Source organism: Photinus pyralis, unplaced genomic scaffold (genome assembly GCF_008802855.1).
Source record: "Photinus pyralis isolate 1611_PpyrPB1 unplaced genomic scaffold, Ppyr1.3 Ppyr1.4_LG9, whole genome shotgun sequence".
NCBI classification, from domain to species: domain Eukaryota; kingdom Metazoa; phylum Arthropoda; class Insecta; order Coleoptera; family Lampyridae; genus Photinus; species Photinus pyralis.
In genome coordinates this window covers 10,368,688-10,382,455 of record NW_022170878.1, presented here as the reverse complement: position 1 = coordinate 10,382,455, position 13,768 = coordinate 10,368,688, and the positions used below count along the sequence as shown (strand labels likewise).

Sequence of the window (13,768 nt, the reverse complement as noted above, 5' to 3'; positions counted from 1 at the left end):
TGTGTCATATCTTCGGAACTTTCGATTTTTTCACGCACATTTTACCACCCGCACGTTAGTAAAGGAGGCATTGCATTGGGGTAACAAAATCATCCTCACTTTTTGACAAGAATCGCGCATGCGCATGTGTATCAAAATAACAAAAGACTGTCAATTTTTGACGTTTTTTTCCATATGACTATTCCATCGTGTTGGTAGTATCTGCGCTAGCCACAGCAAATTTTTTACATATACATGTCAAAGGTGATCGTGTAAATTCTCATTAAACACGTATCTAAGGTCGCAGTTCATGAGATAAAATCTGATTGAAAAAGTCAATGTCCTAGAACAGATCAATATTAGAACGCGAAATGAGTACAAGTACATCCCTCAGATTCGTAAAGCACGTTTTAATAATACAAAAAGATGGAAAATACTTCATGGAGAAAATACAAAAATTGATTACGTGGAAGACGAATTGCACCATTTTGGACGTGGGATGCGGACCGGGTAACGTCACCCATGATTTTCTTCTGCCAACTTTGCCGAACCAAGTACGCATAGTCGCGATTGACAAGTCCGCCGATGCCATACGCTACGCGAACGAGCACTATGGCAGATCGCCGATTGCGTTTCTTCAAATGGACGTCGTATCTCCCGCCCCGCAGTTCCGCGAATATTTCGATTACATTGTCTCCTTCTATTGCCTTCACTTCATTGGCGAGCAACAGTAAGTGCGAACCCGCTCGCTTTTTAATTCCGTCCGTTTTTAGGAGCGCCCTGAAGAATATCTACCAAATGCTGAAACCTGGCGGCGACTTTTTCTTCACGTGCGTAGTGCAGTGCGATTTATTTCAGGTGATCGCCACCATTTTCGACGACCCAAAGTGGAGACCCTACACGTCAGACAACAGACAATACATGTCCCCCTACCAGTACTCCCCGCATTACATAGGCGACTTGGAAAGGATGCTGAGGGAAGTCGGGTTTGATGTCTCATTTATTGCCGCCGAACCCAGAGAGTACGACTATCCCATGCGATCTGTTGGAGGTAGAGACGGTTCGACCGCAATTCTCCTTTTACAAATCTTTTCCAGATGTGCTCCTTTCCGTTTACTCGATGAACATATCGAAGCACTTGGAAGGAGAATTTGAGATTGTGGCTCGACGGGCGATTAGGGAGGTTGGATGTAGTAGGATTAAAGGTGGCGAAGAGTTCTATCATACTAAATTTCAAGTATTATTCGGACACGCAAGAAGACCGACCGGTGGGTAGCGTTAGAATTGTTTTGTAGTTTTTAGCAGTAAAAATAGAGGCAATCGATAAGTTACAATGAAAATCACACTCATTTTTAATTAGCTATGCACAGGTTTCTTGTTCTTTCGGATCGGACGAGAAAAGTGCCTAGAACGCTCTTAAAACTTGAGGAAAGGCTGTAAACAAACATGCAAAAGATTTTTTATGCCCTAAAAAGCGCTTTGAAACGCATATAAAGGACTCTGTTTAGCCTAAGTTGCTTGTCTGTGATTGGTCTGTTCATAAAGTTTGTCCGCGATTCGGGAATTCAGCTAAACTTGTACTTACTATCGTATACGCTCATGACGTCATGGCAGCCGATCACGTCACGGAACATATCGACTAACTTCGGGAATCGATGCCTCTATGCTTCTCCTCAGGCTGCCCTGAGCCAGACCCACCCACACAGAAGCACGAGTCACTTTACGATCACTCATGTGTCTTTATGGGGTCAACCTATCTGCTACCCGCGTCACCACACGGGAAAAGATAGGCACAATCACTAGAAACTTCTAAAAAGGTAAGGAAAGCTTCGTATATATCTCGGTAAAATGGCTGAAAAGACTAGAGAACCTTTAGAAAGATTGCTGTGACTTTCTAAAGGCCGTATTAGACGATGCAATTTTTATTGCAATGTTTGCAGCAATTCATTGCCGCAAGAAATTGCACGAAAAATTGCTCCGTGTATGTTAAAATTGCACGTGCAATTTCTTCCGCCAAATATTGCAGCAAGACATTCTGCAATTTTCTGGTTATAGAACTTGTGCTATTTTTCTTGCAATTTAGTAACTATTTTAGTAACATTTAATTTATAAAAAAAAAATAAAGTGGTATGCACTGGAGAACATTACCTCCTTATGCTATATACAGGTTTGTTATTTAAAGTTAAAACTGAAATAACCTATTTACGAGGAATTCAAAAATGGATATTGCTGCCGCATCTTTAGTTATTGCGTCTGCTGTTGCTCTTTTAAAAAAAAAGAAACAAAGAAGACGACGACATTTTTGGACCAGGCAGTGGCTTGCCAATAACGATTTCACAAAGGGAAACCTAAACCTACTCAATGAATTTAACGAACCTGATGGCCGTTTGCACCGACATATTTAAGCCGAGCTTAGCTTAAGCGTAGCTTAAAATCCATGGCAACCATTGTCTCAATAATCGTTGCCATGGATTATTTAAGCTACGCTTAAGCTAAGCTCCACTTAAATTTGTCGGTGCAAACGGCCATGAGTGTGAATAAGTGCGTGCAAATATAAATAATAAATTGCACGGCCTTCAACAAAGGAAACGTCACAAAACACACGTTTCCTGGTCTACAACAGACGTGAAGTTGCTTTCAAGTATTTCCCAGTGATGCCAATTCCACTTTCATTGGCACCAATACATGATTAGAATTGGGTATAAAAAAATTGCCAAATAAATTGCATAGTGTAATCATTGCATCTTTTTGCAATAATTGCTGCAATAATAGCAGCAATAGTTGCTGCAAGGATTGGAATAAAAATTGCATCGTTTAATACGGCCTTAACCCTTGACAGAGCGTTTTACGAGAGCTCTTTTTAACCAGGAACACTAATTAGGCGATGGAATGTCTTCAGAAATAGTAGTTCGAGTTGCCAAAAGTAGTTCATATTACTTACACCATGTGGGCTGTTAGAACTACCAGATTTAAAAAATTTTAGGTTAGTAAGGGCGCTATTTTTCCGCAATGTAGAAAAATGTAGTTTTTTGAAACTCATTGGAGCCATCTCAATTGTTAAACGATGTGTTAATTAAAGAATGGTTGCGGTGTCATTCTTTGCTAAAGCCCGCGTCTAATCAATTGACATAACCTCAATCGCCAAGATAAGCAAAACTATGTACGATCGCCGCTGTTCCGAAGCGAAGAATGTGAACAGCCCACTAGATGAGATCAGCGACGAGCTCGAAGTGCTCTTCGGGCACGAAACTCCTTGTATCGCTTCGAATTACGAGGATTTATTCGATCGCACATACCAGAGCAACTTGGTGCTGCTCGAGGCGGACGTCCTCTTCAACAAGCTGCTAAGGCACTGGGTGCAATTGGAAGAGACCGTTTTGGAAGACTCGCATTGGCCCAACTTAAATTTCCGAGAGATTTCTCGTCAGATCTGTCGCACATTGGAACTACTTCGTTACTCGTTCGGAGCGTTCTACAGGGAGGACCGACAGAGCGCGGTCGACGGCGTGTTAAAGTACACCAAGCTGCTGGGGGTGGCGGTCAGGCGATGGAGCTCCATGAACGAGCGTCTGTTGAACAAAATAGTGTCCAACGCCGTGCTCGACGAGAGCCTGCCCAACTATCACTACTTCCACACGTACCTCGACATGCAGTGGCTGATTTTAACGCTGGAGCATTTCTCGGGAGAGGGCGTTCGCAATTTCCACACTTTGATTAACGATTTGATCACGGTGAGTTATTTTTATCCGTCTTTAACACATGAAGACTTCAAGGCTTGCTATGTTCTTTTTTAATTTCGCGTAACGCATTTTACCATTTCCGGTACAATGTTTTTAAAGGAGAAAAGGATAATGTAAGACCTGAAACATGTTTCAATCCGTACAATTCGAGCCATGTTGCATCGAGTCTGTGCTACATGTACGGTTGTTGCATGTCACATGTGTATTGTGTGTTGCCTACACTGCTATTCTATTTGATGATTTCTAATTTGAATTTTCGATGCAAGATGGCGGCTGGGTGGAACTTTTACTTCCTGTCTCGTATAAAATCATTGTAGACGGAGCTAATTCGACTGTTTCATGAAATTAGTAAAAATACGAGAAAGACGACATGCACTCTTTCTGTTGTGGGGTTATGCAAACGAAATTGCATCCTTGTGTCACTTTAATTTTTTTTTATTAGAGCGCCCTCTACGTTTGGTCCCTCTTAAAGTTGTAGTTGTAGTTACTATGAGCACTACCTTTGCATTCGGTTAGAGACTCTTAGTTTTTGGAGCCTCACACAGACTCTTAATGGTTCTTAAAGCCTGCCGGATACTTCCCAGGTGCCTTCCATGGCGTCTAGTCGAAAACTGAAATAAGAAGGTGGGGAGGGGGGGGGGGTTATTAGATACCTACCTCCTAACTTGCGCCACAATTACGAAATTACAGGTCGCCGCCAGGGTCGGATGCGCCTTTATCTGTAGCTGCACGAAACGTCTCTGGTTGCTCTTGCAGTACTACGCCGAGAGATCGCAACGGTTCGTCTTCTGGCAGAGCTTCAACGACGCCCTACGCGACCACGACGAAGTCTTCGTCCTTCGGCTGCTGTCCGACGTGTCCGTCTTGCAGGGCTATGACGATAACGCTCGCTACGTCGGTCCCGGCCACGCCCGCGTCCGCGAGAACTACGCGCTGATCGAAAGGACGCTCAAGTCGCTCAACTCCAAGTGTAACGCTAGCGCGACGCACAACGGGCTCCTTTTGGATTGCTGCTCGACCATCTATCCGTTGCTGAGCAGTTGGTGGACGGACGTCGTCAAGTCGGAGCCCTACCAGATCCTGTGGGAGATTTTTTACAAGCACATCAACTTGGCGTTCACCGAACCGGCGGTCGAGTCGGCCAGCGAGCTTGTCGACGTTGTCGGTCACATTTCGCCCTCGTCGACGGACAGCTACGAGTACTTCTTGTTTATGCTGAAGGCGTACCTCTCCGAGCATCCGGGCCAGTGGCAGAGGATACGCGGTCGCATCTACTCCAAGCTGCCGAACAGCAAAGTGAAGGAGCTGACCAGCGTCGGCCTGTACAAGATCGCGCTGCTGTTCCTCGCGTTGGCGAACGGCGAGAATCTGCCGGAAATCGCCGAGAAACTCATGGCCCTTCTGCAGAACTTGCCCCCCGACAGTCTCACGATCCACATCCAAATCGCCCTGGCGATTCTACACGCGCGCGCCGGAATGTCGGTACGCCCCGTTTGCCTGCCCCTAGTCGCCTCAGTTGAACAGATCGTGGAGGCGCGAGAGAAATTTAACGTGATCCGGGCGTACGTTGACGGTTTCGATGGCGTCTTTAAAGCCGGCGGCGATTACTCGCTGCAGCAGCACGTTATGATTAGCAAGTGGGTGCAGAGGTACTTAACGGCCTGCTCGTTTACCGACTTGTGCTACTTTCTCAACATTTTATCTTGCAATGTGAAGGTACTGAGAAACGACTACCACTGGACCGAATGGGAGCCCGTACTCAAGCAGCACGTCCTACCTGCCCTGAAGTCGATCGCGACATCGTCAAATTGCCCGTCGCAGGTGAGTTTAACTGTACACGCTCGATCCTTTTCGGCGCTGGATAGTATTTTTTTTTAATTTTGGACTCTGCAACTAATTCTAACTAATTCTTTAAGTAAGTGTGGTTAATACCGTGCTGGGGTCTAGTTAGCCTATGATACAGTGACTGTATTAGGACAGTGGCGACCACTTATCATAATCCGCCATATTGGGGCTAAAAGATTGTTTGATTTCAATATTCCTTGTCATGTCAAATTGTGACCTAATAAATACAGTGCCACCATGCTCAGAAAAGCCTCGGAAAATATGCGAACTAATTTTGAAATAATTCATAGAAAGTCTGAAAAACGACGCGATACATTCCGCGCCATAATTATTAATTATTCCGTTTTGACAGTTGACGCTTCACGTTATTTTAGTTTACAATTTTCCTGTTGTATTTGCTTTATTTTACGTTTTCCGTTTCCAGTTTTATACAAACTCGTCTTTTTCAAGACGCATATAGCTTGGATCTACGATCTGATAAGGTATGTAATTCCCTTAAAGTGTTTTTAAATTTTGCATCAGAATGTATGGTCTAAATTTCTAGCGCCCTCGGACACGCCCTGTCAGGGACTTTCTCAGCGTGGTGCCACTGTATATGGTCTAAGGCGTGAACTGTATAAACAGTATAATTAATAACATTGAATTTATATTCAATGTTAATAATTACAGCGCGGAGTGTACCGCGTCTTTTTGGAGGCTTTCTATTGGCCAGTTTGAAATTTAGCCCCAATATGGCGACCGGAACCAACAGCCAATCAAACCCTGTTGTCGTCACTGTTCTAAATTGAGTCACTGTAGTGATTTTGGTATCTTGTATAATAACAATGGAAGTTTGAGTTTAAAAAAGTACATGGAACGCATAAAGTGATTTGGTGCTTATCTGTTCAGGTGGGGACGGTAGCGGCACTAATCGACTCCAACTTATCATCGGACTACGTTTTGATCTTCACCTCGGACCTCATCGCCGTCAACGTCACGTGTCAGTACATGATTACGCTGCTGAGTGACATTCCCGAGTATCACTGCGGACTGTCCAAAAATCACGAAACGGCGATTCTGCACGCGTGGACCCGCTGCTGTCTGCTGAACTGCGAGGGAATCGCCGCCCTCTCGCAATACGTCACGAAAATTGGCGCGTTGCGCGAGGCGTTTGACCTCACGATAAACCCGCGCAATCCGCTCTGCAGCTGCATATCGTCGCTGAGCAGGTGCACCTCGAAATTGGTCAACCAAAGGGAAATCTGCGAGCAGTGCTTCGGACGCCTCGACAGTTGGATTTTGCCGCTTCTAGCGTCACCGACGTCCGAACCGGCAACCGTTCACATCTACACCTGCATATCGCTCCTGTTCTTCCAGTGCGCGCAGTTCTTATACCACAAGAACCGCTCGAGTTGCCTCCTCAATCGTCTAGTCACCTTCTTTCTGCTCTCAACGAACATCCTAATCGGCAAAAAACCGCACGCGTACGTCCTGAGTGCGATTCAGCGCACCTGGCACTTGTTCATGCAGGGAATCTTCTGCCTGGACGGCAGCAACGACGCGTACATCGAGCGGACCTTGCGCGATCTGGTGGCCCGCTACCTACCACTGCTGTCGACCGACGACTCGCCGATTCTAAAGTGCCTGGGTAACGAGCGACTGGCCGCCTTTATTTTCGAACGCATTTCCGCCAGCTTCCTCTCGCACACCTCGCGCAGTTCCGAGATGAACACCCTGAGGGCGCTCAAGCTCGTGCAGCTCGCCCTCGAGCGGGGCGGCGCCACCGACCTGATCCTCCAGGCCGCCCTACCGGCGATCCTCGAAGTTCTCATATTCAACAACAACAAGGGCACCGCGATCGAGATAGTCAAACACGTCGCGCTACCGGAACAGTCGGAGGGCCAGCAGTTGAGGTCCGCCTTTATCGCGGTCACCGAAAAACATTTGGCGTTCAACACGAATCAGTATTTTCAGTTTGCCAATTCTCTCGCGAAGGTTATACCGAACGTGATGCCCAAGCTTTTGCCCGGCATTAGGAAACAGGTCGTCGAAGTGGAGCGCATGCGCGGCGTCGGGTACGACAACACGCTGCGGCAGGGCTTGGAAAGGCTGGAGGCCCTTTTGAAGTAAAATCTAGTATTTTTTTACAGTAAATATTTACTAAATTAAATTAAATTTTACGCCAATCAGATCTGAAAAAAAAAAAGGCAAAGCGCAATACTGTCCTGGTTAAAAATATACCACTGGGAGGTTTGGAGGGTATGGAATATCTCCCAATGAATTTGAAAGAAGATCATCAAGTTTCTCTTTGCTGAACAGTAATGTTCACAGGGGGTCACAGACCCCCCGGTTGTACATTTTTAAACAAAGCAATCCTGCCTGGCTACCTAGAGATTCAAATGGCGACGGGACGACACCTGTGCGGACCTCGCGTTACACGCGTCAAAGTAATTTCAAAGCTTAGGGGTCAATGAGAGGCTCCTTCACCGAGGCCGTAGCATGTTCATCCATCATCTTTTTAAACGACACTGTGCTCACGATGTATGTATCAGGAGAATATAATGTCTGAGGAGGTGATTAAACATTAGGTTAAAGTTTTAGTGAGGTTAGGTTAGAGTGGTAGTTAGGTTTGGTCAGGAATCTTGTATCAGGAGAATATAATGTGCGAGGAGATCGAATGTTAAAATAAAATTTAAGTGAGGTTAGGTTAGCGTGCTAGTTAGGTTAGCTCAGAAATCTGGTATCAGGAGAATATAATGTGCGAAGAGATTGAAGGTTAGAATAAAGTAATAGTGAGGCTAGGTTAGAGTGACAGTTAGGTTAGGTCAAATTCGATTTGGGGTCTAAAATTTTGGCAAACTAATTTGACCTAACCTAACTATCACTCTAATTTAACCACATTAAAACTTTAACCTAACTTTCAATCTCCTCGCACATTATATTCTCCTGATACAAGATTTCTGAGCTAACCTAACTGTCACTCTAATCTAACCTCACTAATATTTTTTCCCAACCTTCAATCTCCTCGCACATTATGTTCTCCTGATACAAGATTTCTGAGCTAACCTAACTGTGACTCTAACCTAACCTCACTAACATTTGATCCTAACTTTTAATCTCTTCGCGCATTATGTTCTCCTGATACAAGATTTTTGAGCTAACCTAACTAGCACTCTAACCTAACCTCACTAATAACTAAACCCTGAATCACCCACTTTCCTAGACTCCTCAAGGCTGCCATCTGGGTAGGAACCTGACGACCTGATGGCGGTTAAACGGCGCTTGGAGGTGCACAATTCCTGGGCAAAAGTAGGCAGCTAGCAGGAAGAATGGGGTCGTATGAGGTCCAGGACAAGTAGATAGATTCCCGACGTCCAGAAATGGCACCAGAGAAAGCACGGAGAGGTACTCTACCATCTAACACAATTCTTAACAGGACACTGGGAGAACGCAGAGTACCTACTCACTCTCAGAGTCACTGGTGAGTCATTCTCTTGAGCGGCCTGTCGGTTCTGCGCGCTTGCTGGCTGGCTAGTCCAGAAATAGATGGCTCTGGCTGTGATTTCTCTCCGTGTTACGCCTCGAATCTCGCCAGGAAATTGTTATAGAGCCTCTCGGAGGTGTAGCGCACCTCACCGCATGCGCATTAGCCAATCCATGCCTGTTATGCCGACTCAAGTTCATAACGCTACTTTGTTACGGTAATATTCCTTCATATTCGTATGCTGGGGGGTATTCCATATCACCCAGATCCTCCGGTACTAAGTTCTAACATGGTCTTTGTGTAGTTTTTGGGAGCAAACGTATTACTGGGGGGGAATGGAGTACCTCCAGTAGGTATACGAAGGTGTGATTACCTTCTTCCAAAGACTATTGTGAGAATGCTAAGGATAAATAAATAAACATCTGCGCTACGCCATCCACCCGCGCCTGGCTTGCTACTCCTGCATTTCCCCTAGCATGTCCAGCCTGGTGACCCATCGATTGATGGACGCCTCCTCGCCATCGGGATCAAAGAACTCCATTAGGTGGCAACGGCGCACTGTAGGAAGGTATTCTACTACCCCCTCCTCGTCATCTCCGCCGCCAAAGGCTCGTTACTATCCTACTTTGGAGAAGGCGTCAGGCACTCGTCCATTTCCATTGTCATGATATCATCATCAGACATTTTAGAAACTTCATAAAAAGAAAATCTTCACGTCCTTTAGTTTCCACTGGTGGTTTCGCCTTCGCCTACGCCTTTTTTTTACGGACAAAATAATTTTGTCTGTAAATTTAATGGAAATGACAAATCTTGTAAAAAATGAGGCCTTTTAACACTTACGCCGGCCCTGTAGAAAGCTTTTACCTAATGGGATTTTTTTGATTCAATGCAATGGGAAAAAATTCCCATTGGTTAAAAGTAAACAAATAACCTCAATGTTTTCAATCAATAGGGCTCCCTTTTGAAGTCCTTTTTTTTAATAATGCAAAATGAGCGTAGGGAAAAAAATTAGCTTTGGCAAAATAAGCACGAACTTCGGACAGAATGCGACCGTCGTCGAGGCGACCGGCGGCTTCGGCACGTTCGGGCCGACCCCCACGAAACCGATACAAATCGAAAATCTCGAAGATGACAACTACGAGCACCAGCAAATGAAGGAGGTGATGGGAATCGCGAATTTCGGCAAGAAGGCCAAGTCCTTCGATATAAAGGTAACGTCTCGATGTCGCCGGTTCCGGTTACGCTCTTCCTTTGCAGGAGATGATGGCCCAGGTGACGAAGACGGCGAAGGAAATCACGAGGCCGGCGGAGGCGGCGAACAGTTCGGATAGCAGCGACGAGGAGGACGACGACGATCTCATCGGCCCGCCCGTGCCGAAGTCATGTAAGTCAATTGTGCGATCGTTTCACGGTCTCTCATTCTGACGTTTCCCCCCCTTCCAGTCGAGTTCGGGCGAGGATCTACGGCCGCAAGCGCGCCGGATTCGGATAGCGAGACCGAGACGGGCGAGATGCCACACTTTATTCCGTGCGAACGCGAGACTATCATGACTCACGGTAACAAGGCGATTACCGCGTTGTCTACCGATCCGAGTGGAGCACGTTTGGCTTCTGGTAAGGATCCATCTGGTCGGTTAGAGTGGGGCTCTACGTCCCAAAATGTATATACAGGCTTTACACCCCCTAAAATGTCAAATGTCAAATTTCAGCCCCCTACAGCAACGTATAAGGTTAGTTGTATAGGAGTGGGGGGTTGAAAAAAAATGTTTTGCTAACATTTTGGGACATATCTGATCAACCCTACTATAGTAGATATATAGACCCTTGAATCCTCTTCGCAATCTGTCATGCATAGGTTTTAAGAGGGTTCTATACCTGTCGATTAGTTTCTTAAGGTTCTGTGGGGGTGTAGATTCAAAGTACTAAGGAAGGGGTACTGTAATTCGCAAAATCATTTCGCTCCCGACATTTTTGTGTGTAGGCACGCAATGTTCCCTTTACATAGCCCCCCTAATATTCAGATTCACTATAATAAGCATTGGTTTAATCTACCAATCAGAATTTTCTCTCAGATAAATTTAATGAAGAATATTGCGTTTTTTTGGACGTTTTGATTTTTAGCTTTGACGTCTGTGTGTATGTGGTTCGTTCGTTGTGACCACGATAACTAAAAAACCCCTGAAAAGATTTGGACGAAATTTGGGGTGCATATAGGGTGGTATGGGGAATCGAAAACGTTGATTTTGATCCGTAACCATCTTCATGGTTGTTGAGGGTGTCAAAAGTTTAAAAGATCCATAACGGCATTTTCGCATACACTGGCCAAAATGGCTTAAAAAACTACAAAAAAGTTCATTATAATTTTTGTCTGAATTGTTTTGTTAATTACAAAATAGATGTACCTTAATAAGATCTACAAAAAAAGGCTTGTACACTTTTGGCGTCGGGTTCAAAATAAAGCCGCTAGAGGGCATTTTCTAAATGTTATACTTAAAGTCACTAAATATAGAAAGTACCGCAATCCATTGGGCTCGTGTGTTAGAGAGAGAACGCATGATTTTTGCCCAAAAATGGCGGAAGTTACCAGACTTTAATGTTAGGGATTGTTCCCCTGTTTGGAGATATCTGTATATATTTTTATAAAACATGACAGTACTATGAAGTTAGGTTATAAAAAATGACAGCTATTCAGATTTTATTTGTCAATTGTTTTAAGTTGGCAGCAAATTTGCCCAAAAATGGCGGATGATTGCGGTACATTCTATATCTAGTGACTTTAGTTATATTATGACCAAAGATAATTGCAATGACTTTATCAAAAGTAGTCGGATAGTCAAGTCAGGAGTTTACCTGACAACTAGTTCTATTGGAAATCTCTATTGTGTAGGGTCGGTTGACTACGACGTTAGCTTCTGGGATTTTGCCGGAATGGATTCGTCGATGCGAAGTTTTCGAACGCTGCAGCCGTGCGATAATCATCCGATTCGCTACCTTCAGTACTCCTCGACCGGCGACCTCCTCTTGGTGGTATCGGGCGCCGCACAGGCCAAGGTTTTAGATCGTGACGGCTTCGAGCAGCTCGAAACGGTCAAGGGCGACATGTACATCACCGACCAGGCGCAAACGAAGGGCCACACGGCCGGACTTCTAGTCGGCGCGTGGAACCCGATGGTGCGCGAGGATTTCGTCACGACGTCGTCCGACGGAACCGCGCGCATCTGGAACATCAACAACTCGAAGAACCACGCGCACATAATCAAATTTCGCGCGCAGAACGGCCTCAAGACTTCGGCGACGGCCTGCACGTACAGCCGAGACGGACACACCTTGGCGTGCGGCTGCTCGGACGGTTCGATTCAGCTCTGGGACTTGAGGAAGAGCGTCGTCGCGCCGGTGGCCTTAAACCGAAAGGCTCACAGCCCGACCGATGTGACCGCCGTCAATTACTCGCACATCGGACAGCACTTGGTCAGCCGTAGCTGCGACGAAACCTTGAAACTGTGGGACATTCGCAAGTTGAAAGAAAACGTGAAGGTCGCCAGTGGTCTCTACGCGCGCTACGACACCACCGACGCCATCTTCAGCCCTAACGACAAACTAGTAGTCACGGCGACCTCTGTCGCGAATGACAAAGAGTTCGGTCAACTCCTTTTCTACGACTCGACCTCATTCGACCTGGTCCGTTCGCTTAACGTCGCCGGCACGCACGTCATCAAAATCCTCTGGCACACGAAGCTCAACCAAATCTTCACCGGTATCGGCAACGGCCTGATCAAGTGCTACTACGACGAGAAACGGAGCATGCGCGGGGTCACCCTGTGCACGGCTAAGCTGCACCGTCGCGTCAAGCACGCGGAAATCGTCAGCACGCAGCAGGTGATCACGCCGCACGCGCTTCCGCTCTTCCGACAGGAACGACGCAAAACCAGCCGCAAGCAGATGGAAAAGGACCGTCTGGATCCGGTCAAATCGCACAGACCCGACCTGCCGATTACGTCCGGCCAGGGCGGTCGTCTGGCGTCGAGCGGCGGAACGCTCAGCAGTTACGTCATACGAAATTTGGGCCTGAGCAAGAGGGTGGACGACGATCAGGATCCGCGCGAGGCCATTTTGAAGTACGCGAAGGAGGCGGCCGAGAATCCCTACTGGATCGCGCCGGCGTACGCGAAGACGCAACCGACCACCATATTGGAGGGGACGTCTGAAGAGGAGCCAGCAAGCAAAAAATCAAAACCAGGCTAATCTTTTTATCTGTATTTGTCAATTGTTTTTAAATGTAAATAAATTCTATCTCACTATTTTTTCGATTAGACCTCTCAATCAAAAGTGTTATAGACTAGAAACCAATTTCGAAAGAAAATTCAAAGGGCTGTAACTTTTGTAACCTTTTGCATAAGTTTGTCGACAAGTAACAGGTGTAGTATTAGGAAAAGATACACCTCCTCGCACTCATATGATCCTGATACAAAATGGCAAATTTTTAAATCGAAATTAAACTTTAGAAAAAGACCTCTTCGTGAATTCTGTTCTCCTAGTAGCAAGAAACCTTTTACGTAAGTTTGTCGACAAAGAACAGGTGTATTTGAGACTGAAAGACCTCCTTTCACGTTATATCTTCCTGATACCTACCAAATTTGTAAGTGTTTTCGGCAAAGTGCGAAGGACCAGGTGCTTATCAGTTTTGTTATTGGGGAGGAAAATAAAGTACAACTTTTGTAAATAATTTTTATATTGAAAACTG

The 13,768-nt window shown here is 45.7% G+C and overlaps 3 protein-coding genes across 4 annotated transcripts; all 3 read left to right on the top strand.

Annotated features, from left to right (window-relative positions):
* Positions 1-128: 128 nt before the first annotated feature.
* Positions 129-1,322, top strand: LOC116181280 (juvenile hormone acid O-methyltransferase-like). The gene is made up of 3 exons (XM_031501590.1): positions 129-709; positions 753-1,030; positions 1,077-1,322. The coding sequence occupies exons 1-3, from the start codon at positions 351-353 to the stop codon at positions 1,253-1,255; spliced, it is 816 nt and encodes a 271-aa protein (XP_031357450.1). The 5' UTR covers positions 129-350; the 3' UTR covers positions 1,256-1,322.
* Positions 1,323-1,456: 134 nt separating this feature from the next.
* On the top strand, positions 1,457-8,185 carry LOC116181276 (protein MMS22-like). Of its 2 annotated transcripts, XM_031501585.1 has the most exons (5): positions 1,457-1,796; positions 2,963-3,710; positions 4,410-5,540; positions 6,453-7,669; positions 7,734-8,185. In XM_031501585.1, the coding sequence occupies exons 2-5, from the start codon at positions 3,138-3,140 to the stop codon at positions 7,774-7,776; spliced, it is 2,964 nt and encodes a 987-aa protein (XP_031357445.1). In that variant the 5' UTR covers positions 1,457-1,796; positions 2,963-3,137; the 3' UTR covers positions 7,777-8,185. The 2 variants fall into 2 exon arrangements, with proteins under 2 accessions (XP_031357445.1, XP_031357444.1); XM_031501584.1 differs by lacking the exon at positions 1,457-1,796 and having other exon boundaries at positions 2,482-3,710.
* A 491-nt stretch (positions 8,186-8,676) lies between these two features.
* Positions 8,677-13,325, top strand: LOC116181275 (gastrulation defective protein 1 homolog). The gene is made up of 4 exons (XM_031501583.1): positions 8,677-10,238; positions 10,285-10,411; positions 10,471-10,641; positions 11,915-13,325. Exons 1-4 carry the CDS (start codon positions 10,017-10,019, stop codon positions 13,267-13,269), a joined length of 1,875 nt encoding a protein of 624 aa, XP_031357443.1. The 5' UTR covers positions 8,677-10,016; the 3' UTR covers positions 13,270-13,325.
* The last annotated feature ends 443 nt before the right edge of the window (positions 13,326-13,768 follow it).

Coding starts and splice junctions, on each gene's coding strand:
- LOC116181280 (XM_031501590.1), top strand. CDS start 351: ATGAGTACAAGTACATCCCTCAGATTCGTAAAGCACGTTTTAATAATA. Junction 710..752: donor CACTTCATTGGCGAGCAACA/GTAAGTGCGAAC, acceptor GTCCGTTTTTAG/GAGCGCCCTGAAGAATATCT. Junction 1,031..1,076: donor TCCCATGCGATCTGTTGGAG/GTAGAGACGGTT, acceptor AATCTTTTCCAG/ATGTGCTCCTTTCCGTTTAC.
- LOC116181275 (XM_031501583.1), top strand. CDS start 10,017: ATGAGCGTAGGGAAAAAAATTAGCTTTGGCAAAATAAGCACGAACTTC. Junction 10,239..10,284: donor CCAAGTCCTTCGATATAAAG/GTAACGTCTCGA, acceptor CTTCCTTTGCAG/GAGATGATGGCCCAGGTGAC. Junction 10,642..11,914: donor TGGAGCACGTTTGGCTTCTG/GTAAGGATCCAT, acceptor TCTATTGTGTAG/GGTCGGTTGACTACGACGTT.
- LOC116181276 (XM_031501585.1), top strand. CDS start 3,138: ATGTACGATCGCCGCTGTTCCGAAGCGAAGAATGTGAACAGCCCACTA. Junction 3,711..4,409: donor TGATTAACGATTTGATCACG/GTGAGTTATTTT, acceptor ACGAAATTACAG/GTCGCCGCCAGGGTCGGATG. Junction 5,541..6,452: donor CGTCAAATTGCCCGTCGCAG/GTGAGTTTAACT, acceptor TTATCTGTTCAG/GTGGGGACGGTAGCGGCACT.